At 44.1% G+C, this 11213-nt stretch overlaps 1 protein-coding gene across 3 annotated transcripts; it reads right to left on the bottom strand.

Annotated features, from left to right (window-relative positions):
• Window positions 1-1665: 1665 nt before the first annotated feature.
• Window positions 1666-10830, bottom strand: LOC149354990 (uncharacterized). 3 transcript variants are annotated; one of them, XM_089583587.1, is made up of 7 exons: window positions 10524-10830; window positions 9688-9767; window positions 8357-8540; window positions 7827-7997; window positions 6565-6701; window positions 3971-4196; window positions 1666-1819 (listed from the first exon to the last, which is right to left on the bottom strand). In XM_089583587.1, the coding sequence occupies exons 1-7, from the start codon at window positions 10528-10530 to the stop codon at window positions 1683-1685; spliced, it is 942 nt and encodes a 313-aa protein (XP_089439713.1). In that variant the 5' UTR covers window positions 10531-10830; the 3' UTR covers window positions 1666-1682. The 3 variants fall into 3 exon arrangements, with proteins under 3 accessions (XP_089439713.1, XP_089439712.1, XP_089439714.1); XM_089583586.1 differs by lacking the exon at window positions 9688-9767; XM_089583588.1 differs by lacking the exons at window positions 7827-7997; window positions 9688-9767.
• Between the last annotated feature and the right edge of the window lie 383 nt (window positions 10831-11213).

Below are 11213 nucleotides of genomic sequence, written 5' to 3'. Positions count from 1 at the left end.
GGGGGGGGGGGGGGGGGGGAACCAACCGCTTAATTTTAAACGGTGATTACGTCGCTCCTAAGTTATGAATAAAAAAAAAATTCACCCGCATGATTTATAAAGTTCCCACATCAACACGTGAGCATTTTAATGAATTTGAAAAACTCTTCAGCTTCCCTTTAAGTGTTAGCTGTGCTGTGGGAGGGATTACGTGTTTTCGCGCCTGATCTCGACCTCGCCAAGTCGCGTGTGGGTCTGAAAGTCCTGCTTCCTCCATATCATTACTGTGTAGAGGCTGTTTTATAGCGTTCTGATTAAAGTCAAAGGCATTCAGCGTCTTCGCGTCAGTTGAGCGCGCCATCCACGCAGGAGCTGCGATCAAGATAACGGCGCAGCATCTGGGCGCCCTGGAATTTTGGATTTTTTTTTATGCACTAGCAAAAAACACATCTTGATTAGCATGCTTAGGTTCTGCATATCCGTATGAAACGCCCTTCAGGATTGCGAGCCAACTTTGCGCGTTACACACTATGATTTAGACACTGCTGCTGACGAAGCAGTCATCGTGTTTGGTCTACAGAAGAGTCATCACATGGTGAAAACCGATTATGCAGCGTGGGAACCGGCGAAACGCGAAGAAATTGTAAATTCCCAGTCGAAAAAAACACCAGCCCGTATCTGGTGTTTACACCAGACCGGAAATTCAGACACGGGTTCTGGTGTGACCCGGCCTGGTGTGACCCGGCCTGGCGTGACCCGGCCTGGTGTGACCCGGTCTGGTGTGTCCCGGTCTGGTGTGTCCCGGTCTGGTGTTACCGGGTCTGGTGTTACCGGGTCTGGTGTTACCGGGTCTGGTGTGACCCGGGCTGATGTTTTTGGTGTGACCCGGTCTGGTGTTTTCTGACGAGATTTAATTTGGTGCCGTACTGACCGGGTTAGGAGCCTTCGGGAACAATTTGCCTGTTTCACGATATGTGCCGCCCGCTGTGGAGCATAACGAGCATACCTGGTACCGAGAAAACAGGTTGAAAAGAAGCGCACGTGGGTGAAGCAGGCAAGGTGTGGCTCCACAAGACGCCAACTTCACACGTGAGGAGGCAAGTGTGAGCTCGACAGCTGCCCTCTTCTGTCTTTGGTACTGTTGCTGATATAAACTGCACAAGTACAGAGGGCAAAACACATGCCTAGAACAACCAAACTGTGTGTTCCAACGCTCCCAAAGCCGCTGGGACAAATAAGGAAAAAATTGACGATTAAATTCTATGAGTTTAACTGCACATGTTTAAATCCAGACCATTTTTAACCAAATCTGATCGCTAGCTATCGCGTGATCAGCCCGAAACAGGCTCAGAACGTGTTCTAGATATGCGTTATGCCCTCTGTACAGTTAAACCACCAGCTTCTGCAATGTTTGCGCAGTTCACTATCACTGGAGAGCTCAAAGAGAAGAGTTGTGTGTACGCAGAGTGGCCGTGAGAAAAACGCAAATTCAATGTGCTTTGATAGCGATGCAGTGCATTAGGATACACATAACAGCATGCATACACCAGCACTCAATTTTTACACTTACCAATAGAAATTTTAGGGAAAGAAAATGAAACAAAATTTGCACGCATACGCCAATACTCAATTCGTATGATTGCCAAAAGAAATTGCAAGGGCATGTAGAAAATAAAAAAGAAACAAAATTTATTCTGATTCGCTTAGCTCTTTGAAGCAGCGGGCCTCTTTCGGCGAAGTTCGCAAGTTTTCTGTGATAGCCACAGTCTTATGCTTTTTTCAGCTTCCGTGGCTGCTTCGTCCGTCACTCCCCGACTGCGGGCATAATGCCTGAAGAACACTGAAAGAAAATCATGCATAAGAGTTAAAAATAGCGCAAGCTTTGTTATTATTCTGGCTTCGGCAGAATTGTTGTTGTAGAACCAATTTCCAGGACATACAGTAAGTCTTAGCCTGACAATTAGCTCAGCACTACAAAAACTGCCGCATCTACTTGTAACGCCACGGCTTGTTGTAACAAAGAACAGTATGCTACATGATAAGTAAATTCATTCGCCTGATCATATCAAAGAGACACAGAGGACAACCTCATCCAGCTTTAGTTCTTTGTAAAAATTAATTGTATGGCTTTGGGGCCATGTTGATGTTGCAGAGTCATTCATTGCTGCGAAAATTGGGTTAGAAAATGAACCCATAGTTCGATTCACACATGAAAAGGGCCAAATCCTGGTGTGAGACCGTCCATGTTTCAACACCTGTAACACAATTAGGGCACAAAGCTGTAGCTCTGACGATGCACAATGCCATTCCTTCTGCTCTTAGTAAGTGTAGAAGCATGTGCAATCTCAACAGAACAGTGCAGCAGCAATGGTGAGCAAATTTAAGCGAAATACCCACACAGCACATCGAAAGAAAGTTGTAAATGAGCCTAGAATTAAGCCTAGAACACTTCTGCCTAATATGAGTAATAGTGCAACAAGGTGTTCTGATTCTGGGTAAATCTCAGCAGATATGTAAACAAATCACTTTATCCACTCTAGAAAGGTTGCACAAAGCTATGTTGCCAAATCTTGTGCATGTCCAAAGGCCATGAGTGCCAATACTGCAAGCACGACAGCTGCTGTGACACTTTGCACTGCCGACATCATCAAAATGAGCATGTCGCCTTAATATTCACGCCAAGTGTAAAGCAGAAAAATGACTAAGGTCATCAGAAAAAAGCGTTTGTCAATTGTAAGAATGCAGGCAGTGCCCAGTGCCCTAGCACATGCATACATGGTATGGTCCTGAACACAAAGCCAAAGAACACCAAGTAAGGGCTCAGTTGCATTACTATGCATGCGAAGTGTACAACAGGTCGAACTGCGTACATTTCCTGAGAATATGTTTGTGCTAAACCATCCCATAATTAGTGCCTTTGCTAAGGCAATAAGATGAAACAATAACAAAAAAGGACAGGAAGATACATAAGAATGATACCATCAGCGTTTGCATTAAAGGTGCACTAAAGAGGAATCTGAACTCATACTTTTACCGATGGAACTCGTTCTACACATTCCGAACGTTCTTAGAAACTACGAATTATTTCCCTGTGCAGTCGGTTTCTCTAGTTTAAATCGAATTAAACACCCGGTTCCTGCCTTTTTTTTAATTCCCCCGCACACAGTGGGAGGAGTCGACTAATCTTTCAACCAGTCCTGTGGTGGCTTGCCACTCTGCCATCGCCGGAGCGATACGGAGTGATTGGCGAAAGCAGAGTCCACGCGTATTTTTATTTCTGTGGGCCTAATTTGCAGCTATGTAGTCTCTGAATAGATCTATTTATCCACGGAAATGTAAAAAAAATCAAAATAAAAACGAAAGCAAAGCCGCCATGTGACTGCCAGCAAGGCACTCCATGCGTTGGCTGACTCCTCCCCGACTGCGGAGAATTAAAAAAAAAGGCGGGAGCCAGACATTAATCACATTTAAATGAGGAAAATCAGCGCCACAGGGCAACAATTCAAAGTTTCTAAGAATGCTTTGGAACGTGTAGATCGGGTTCCCGTGGCAAAAAGACGAGTTCTGATTCCTCTTCAGTGCACTAAAGGTTTTAAAAATGCGCAGCTCTTAAGAACCTAACTTTTTAGCTCAACATTGTCATGTGACAACAGCTTATTTTAGCATCACAAAACAAGTTATGTTCTTTGGTTGTTGCCACAGATGTGGAGTGCTCATGTCATACACTCATCTAGCAGCTCAGCTCTGTAGGAAGTTCTTAGCTCTACCAAATGCTTCTCATTGTGCCTGTAAAGTAGCTAACTGCACATGAATTCTCATGCACAACCAAAAGCCATGCAATGAATTGATCCATTCTAATATGAGTCAAATAGTGTTTGATAATTATTACCTTCTCATGAGCTATTGCCAAGGTCGAGATAGCCTCCTTTCATATGTTAATTCAATATGACAATATGCACATGTGCTAACCCCAGTAGAATACAATACTTACCCCTTATCGTCTCCACCTTCAGCGCCGTCAATGGCTTCTGCGGTGCCTTGTCCCCACCCTCTGCCAGGAATCTGTTGGACAGCGTTCCTGTGAAGCTGCGCTGAGCCAGCACTTCTGTTGACCACAATGTGGTTGCCGCTCTTTTGACAAACAGTGAATCTTTTGGCAGCGCCATGGGAGTATCGTACGCCTCTTTCGATATTTCGTGGCCACTGGCCAGGTGTACCTGCAGGAAAAAGAAAAATGGCATGCCGAACTGAAAGGGCCGTACATAATGTACTAATTATCATTGTTTACCGAGTGCATTCTGACTTAAAACTCAGTGTTAGCACTTGCCACAGCACCAAGGTCAAAATCATTTAAAACTTGAAAATAACTGCAGAACTTAAGCGTGGACATTAACAGTGCGATGGGCATTTAGTGGCACTTCTTAACAGCAGTGGAGTATCAAAGGTAACTGCATGCAGTGCTTGCAACTGGCTAATGCTAATCTCAATTCATGTTTGGAATGCTATCGGCAAATAATTTCAGAAAAATGGCTGTACCTTGCTGGACATAGCCAATTAGTATGTGCGCACAGTAACAAATGCTAAAAAAAGAACAGCACACAAAAAAGCCGTGCTGTTTGTGCTTCACATGATATGGTGCCCCTTGTAGAGTGGAATGGTCACAAAATTTCTATAGCAACCAGATGCCCTTCTCAAGACATGTCATGATGACTAAGCAATGCGAAAGACCACCCTCAAAGACAAGCTACCCTTCCGACACAGAGCTGGCCTCTCATGCTTCACCCTCATGCCTCCCCCTTTTGCTGTCATTGTGGGGCACATGGCTGCAACATAGGCTCTTCTACTGCTCAGCCTGCACTGACCCCTAACATCTCATTGATGTGCTAGCTGCCAGTGCTCTTTTTAAAAGCAGCACTAAGCATGATCATATGGAAAAATTTTAGTGATCATTAATACTACATGGGCTACCTTTGTGGACCAAACTGAACCTGTAAAGTAACTGCACAAGCCGCAAGAAATAAGCATCTGACTGTTCAAGCCTGACCAAAACTAGTCCCATATACCTGTCGTTAAACCACCAAAATAAAATGCATATAGCTTACTGAATTTTAAAAGCACTGGTAATGATGAAGGACAGAAGTGAACGGGACAAGCACTTCTCCTCTGTCCTTACTCGTGCATTCAAAGTTCAGTGTGCTAAACCAACTGGCCTAATAGACAAATTTTGTAAAGCGTCTAGCTTGTTGACTACGCATGACAATGCTAAGAAAGAGTGCACAGCTGAAAAGCATACACCAAAATATAAGACACCCACATGCATCATCATCAGCCTGATTGCGCCCACTGCAGGGCAAAGGCCTCTCCCATGTCTCTCCAATTGACCCTGTCCTTTTGGCAGTTGCGGCCACCGTATCCCAGCAAACTTCTTAATCTCATCCACCCACCTAACTTTCTGCCGCACCCTGCTACGCTTGCCTTCTCTTGGTATCCACTCCGTTCACCTCACTTCACTTCACTTTATTACCTTAAAGACCCCCAGTTAGGGGGTATTACATAAGGGGTGGGTACAAATAGAATTAAATTTTGTGTACAAAGATGTTATTCATTAAATATGGCGGTTATACAATTCAAAAATGAGAATGGACAGGTGGTTGCAGCGACGTCGTGTGGAAGGCCGTTCTAGTGTTTGGCTGAGCGAGGAAAGAATGATGCAGCAAACGTTGTGGTATGAGTCTGTGGACGGGAAACTTGCAGGGGATGACCAAGGCGGAGTGAAATACATGCTGGAGGGCTAATGTAGGGTGGAATACGCAATGAGCTGTAAAAAAACTTCTGAAATAAACACATACTGGCGATGCGACGACGAAAGGCAAGGTTTGTTAGGCTCAACTCCGCTTTTAAAGATGACATGCTGATATCATATGAATAACATGAATGAATGAATCTAGTGGCTCGGTTCTGTAGCGATTCTAGTGATGTTAACAAATAGATTTGGTTAGGGCTCCAAATGGGGGATGCATATTCTAGTTTTGTTCGAACCAGGGACTTGTAGGCAAGAAGCTTAACGTTTGGCGGTGCATGACGCAAATGACGTTTCAGGAAACCAAGGGTTTTGTTAGCTGATAATAGAATGTTAGTGACATGCGCATTCCAGCTTAGATCTTGGCTTAAGGTTACACCCAAGTATTTATAGGAGTTGGTTAATTGTACTGCGACGCCAGAGATTACCTAAGGGAATAAAAGGGCAGATATAACAATTACATGTAGAGGTGAAATTCGTTTCATGAGCGTCTAGTAAATTTTCGCAGCAGGACAAATGTTGCTCGATTTGGATGGTGACCTTTTTTTCCGTTTCTTTTTTTTCTTTCATTCTATAATCTGTGTTCCTTGAATAAAAATTTACAGATGCAAGTGAATGCTGGTGCCACGTCTTATTTATGCTGCTATAGCCAGTATAGACAAGTATCAACTTGCTAAACATTCAACACCGGTGAATAAATATATGTGCATGCTACCCCCACTGATGCAACAGCAAGCAGTTCTCAAAGTCACATTTCATAAGACATGAAATTTAGGTGCTTTCACCTTTCCACTGTCTGTCAGAGTACAAACACCCTGGACTGGTCGTGGTTCTGCTGGAGGCGGTCCAGCAGGCACTGCTGGAAGGTGTACTTCTGGAGATGACATCAGAGATGCCTCACCTCCTTCCAAAGCCGGCATGTCTGCACGCAATACGGCACAACACAAGCTTGATATTTACCTAGTAGAGATTAAGCCACAATTCAGACTAGTGCAGTAGGAACAACATTTCATACAATTTACGCTGAAATCAATACCCTCAGCCTCGAAGCATATCAAATAAATAATTAGATTATTCTTTTGTTATGCAGACATGAAATATGGAATCAATTTTATCCATACTTATGGCAAAACAGCTAGCTACCCCTTAGTACATGCGTTTAATGCATACCAAAGAAAAGCAAAATGCAGTTATTTCTGGTGGTGAACTTCATCATCCTGCCTATGCCCAAACCAGGTTAAAAGCACTACCCACTGACCCCCAATTTAGTATTGGGCCAGCTACAGCCATCCTACAGCCCACAGATTTCCTAATCTCGTCTGCAATGTTTACCTTTTTTTGGAATCTATTTCATAAGTAGTAATGGACCATTCACCACCTGTCCTCCATACCATATACTACCGCATTACTCTCTTCCTGTCTCTTAATGTTACACGCACTGCGCTGTCCTGAGGTTAATTTCAAGCCTTCTCAACATGGCTGCTGCCCGTACCGATGAATTTCCCATTAGCGTCATGAATAGTGATTTAAAAACAACATTCTCGTATGCTTCCTTTGGTTTCAATGACTGTTAGCTACCTTCCTATTTATGCTGTAACGAGCTCCTCATTTCTATACCCTTCCCTGTTCGTTCCGTCATTAGGTTATCCTTGCAGCTTGAAAAACGGGCTATAAACTTGCTGCGAACTGAAAAAAATGTGCCCAGTGGTAGGTTAAGGACTCTGAAACAATGTCACTGGCAATTACAGATAGTGGGCATGGTTTATTGGTTTACTGGGGTTTACTGGGGCCCAAGGCAACTCAGGCTATGAGGGACGCCGTAGTGGAGGGCTCCGGAAATTTCGACCACCTGGAGCTCTTTAACGTGCACTGACATCGCACAGTACACGGGCCTCTGGAATTTCTCCTCCATCGAAATTCGGCCGCCGCGGCCGGGATCGAACCTGCGTCTTTTGAGTCAGCAGCCGAGCGCCGTAATCACTGAGCCACCGCGGCAGGGCACAGATAATAGACATGATTCCGGAGTGCTGCTGATGACTTTCCATACCTTCCTCAGCTGATAAGCACGCATTGCGTACTTCAGATGACAGCAGCGTGGGCCCTTCCAGTGACAGGGTGGGGTGGCACTGTTGTGGTAACGGTGTCACCGCCCTTGGAGGGGTGTCTTCAGCGGCATTCTCAACGAGTGCAATGCTAGCCACATTGGTCACTTCAGCAGCTGTTCATTTTTCTTGTTTCATCATACTTTATCTTTTTGTTTTTGGTCTTTTTAGGTAATTTATCTAAGCTCCACTAAGAACATGAACATATGCAGCTAAAGTTCACATTTCCACTGTGATGCAGACGTTAGGATCATTAAAGCCATGGAGTAAGGGGAAACCTGCATTTCTACAACGAATGAGGAATGTAATAAACATGCAAAATTTTTAACACTTGCTTTCCCAAAAAGAAGTCCTTTTTATAATGCACTTGTGTATTTTTAACACACAGGAGCTTACAAGAAAAAAGTAATAACTTACAGGCTGTATCAAGCGGTATCCAGATTAAGAAGTAGGCATACTGCCCTACAAGACTAACCTGGAGCTGAGAGGCATTTCAGAAGCTGCTCCTGCAGCTTCATGTTTAACTGCCACAGCTTCGAATTTTCTTTCTTGAGGACTTCCAGCTCCTCTTTTAGCGCATTGCTTTCTCTGAGTGCCACAATGTCCTCATTGGCACTTCTTTTCGCAGCCATTCTCAACTTCTTCACCTTTTTCGTTGACTAGAATTAAAGCATAGGCATAACCAATAAAAATGCAGCAAATGTGTATCATGCACAAGTCATCATGCGCTTCGTATATAATCACCATACTGGCATTTGTTTGACCATTGCAAGGAGATTCACCCACTTGCCACAAGTACACTAGGCGTTTCCTCATCCATAACATGGTACTGTTGGCCGCAAAAGTTTGCAGGATCTGTGATGCGTGGCGGGGCGAAGCAAAACAACATTGCTGCGTGATCTGCCATAACAGAGCATAGTATCCAGGCTGATGTGAACCTCAACACCACGCTCTGTGATGGCAGATGGCACAGCAATGCAGTTTTGCAGATCCTGCAAGCTTTTGCGCTTGACAGTTCATGCTCCTGATACATGTTAGGAATAATAGCAATGCCAGGAGTGCATATGGCTGTATATATGACTGCATTAAGCCTAAGAACCTGCAGCAAGTTCCTGTCCAGAGGTCTCCTTGAAAAGATTCAGCAGTGCTTCGATGTGACTTTGAAGCTGGCATTGTCAATGTCAAGTCCTTCACGACTCTGAGCTAAAGCCGCTTCTTACTTGGTCGCTCTTTACAACAGCAACTTAAATGGTACATCAGAGCAAACAGCTATATCATACAATTCTTTGCATATGAATTTCCAAGTTTAGATGCATGAACTAAACAAATACCAGAAAAATGCACTACATCGCTCATATAAGCACATATAAGCTTTTCCTACAACTGCACGCTCTGTTTACCATGGCTGTGATTATACATGCGCCCGCATGGCAACATGCTGCTTGCTCTAAGACTTGCACATGTTTCAATAATTCAACACTAGCCAACACTTCCACAAAATATACAAAAGGAGTAAACATATTCAGAATGACCAGGGAGATAGCAAAGGGCCCAGCAGTGGCATCAATGAAAATTGCTTATACATGGGTTGCACCGAAATCATAGCTGTTGCCATGTTTGAGATTAGATGCATACCAGAAACCTGCAAATTTTTCTAATACATTTTTCATTACCTGCCCCAATCTGCACTGCAGAAGCTCTCTGTTAGACTCTGTATTGTGGCACCCATGACATCGCATGAAACCCATGTATACATACTACCAACATGACAATTCCTGAACGGAACATGCAGTTTCCAACACGCACATTTTCTGGTGGCCCCTGCCGCTTCAGTTTTGCACGCTGTGCCTTATCTGCTAAGAACATGTCCATATCTTCTTTGGACTCTGAAATGAATTTGTTGAAATAAATTTGAATGAACACTTGTTTCTCGTAGTAACGACCAGGCCACACAACACTCATGCTGATACATCTCAGTGCTCGCACTCATATGCTTGTGTTTTCACCAACTGTCCAGTGTCCACATAATTACACTCGCACGCTGCAGTGTTTTTCTCAAGCATCCACATAATTAATGTGCAGCCTGGTGGTACTGATCAGCTAACATTTTTAAAAGCAAGGAAAAGATGAGAAGACAACATTAGTGCAAGGAATGCAGCATATAAATAGCTGACATTGCTGTGCAGTGTATTTCATAATACTGCAACACCAGATAGGCAAATACTGCAAAGCTTTACAGTGTATGTAAACACACAGAATTAAAAATAAAACAGGTCTAACCATTCTGCCGTCTCCCCGAAACCACGGCAAATTAATGGGCACGGGATTTCGGCACATCAAACATGCAGTACACTTGGAGCGCACAAGCGATAAAAAGAAAGTGATAGAGGGCGAAAAATGTTCGAGAAACAACGCACACAACGTGTGGTTGGGCTAGTCGGTGCAGATTCGACAACATGAAAGAGAAAACAGCGCTGACACAGGACATGAAAGGGCACCCTTTGTTTTGAATCGTGTGCCCCGAGCAAACCCATGTGAGCAGAGAGGCGGCATATGCCTGCCGACATGTTTTGCAGCAATGGTTCATGGCACAGGGATAAAAAAAAAACTTTCATCAGGGTCTTCAGGACCGTTCTGCTTACCTGACATGTGGAGTACTTTGGCGTCGTAATACCCTCCACTGGTTCTTTCGTCGCCTTCCCAAAATACGCTGTAAATTTCCCCGGCGCTAAAATCGTCCACATCGGCCGGGCGGAACCCTTTCACATGACGAGATTTCGCGATTTTCTTTACATTGTCTCCAAGAATTTCACGTAGACGTAATACTATAGTGCCTAGAATATATTCTAGGCACTATAGTAATACTCCATTGATTTGTCCGGGCAGCCCCACTGGAGATTAACGCTGCCAAAACTTGGCCAAAACAAACGACGGAGTTCCACGCGCGAGCCTCCATGATGCGCCCACGTCGCCTAGGCTTGCCGGATAGCTCATTATTTAGGCTGCTAGAGGTGGCGCTGTAATCTCGTCAGATACGCAAAGAATTCCGTAAGACTTCTATCCGCGCACAAAACAGCATATTACGATATGTTCGCTCTGATTCTTTCTGTGATTTTAGGTTAACAGGTACTGTAAGACAATATCATCACCATTTCCCTTCATTATCTGGAAATGTCTAGAAAGACAGAACAAGGTCTACCTTGGACAGAAGCTTCACACGCTCCTGTCGGCCACCAACGCCCCGTGTGTCCGCTTCACGATTTCGGGTGAAATCAAACCGCAAAATAAGCTATTTAATGTATTGGTCACTTATTCGGCGATTGCTTCTTTGC

Source organism: Amblyomma mixtum, chromosome 3 (assembly GCF_055824585.1).
Source record: "Amblyomma mixtum isolate Tamu chromosome 3, ASM5582458v1, whole genome shotgun sequence".
Classification (NCBI taxonomy): Eukaryota; Metazoa; Arthropoda; class Arachnida; order Ixodida; family Ixodidae; genus Amblyomma; species Amblyomma mixtum.
The sequence above is the reverse complement of the archived record's forward strand: the minus strand, read 5'-3'. Positions and strand labels throughout refer to the sequence as shown.

Excerpts from the sequence above, each read along its gene's own strand:
- LOC149354990 (XM_089583586.1), bottom strand. The coding sequence starts at position 10,625 with ATGTGGACGATTTTAGCGCCGGGGAAATTTACAGCGTATTTTGGGAAG. Across the intron at positions 7,998-8,356 it reads GAAATGCCTCTCAGCTCCAG|CTGCTGAAGTGACCAATGTG; the intron begins GTTAGTCTTGTA and ends AAAAATGAACAG. Across the intron at positions 6,702-7,826 it reads GTGCTTATCAGCTGAGGAAG|ACATGCCGGCTTTGGAAGGA; the intron begins GTATGGAAAGTC and ends TATTGCGTGCAG.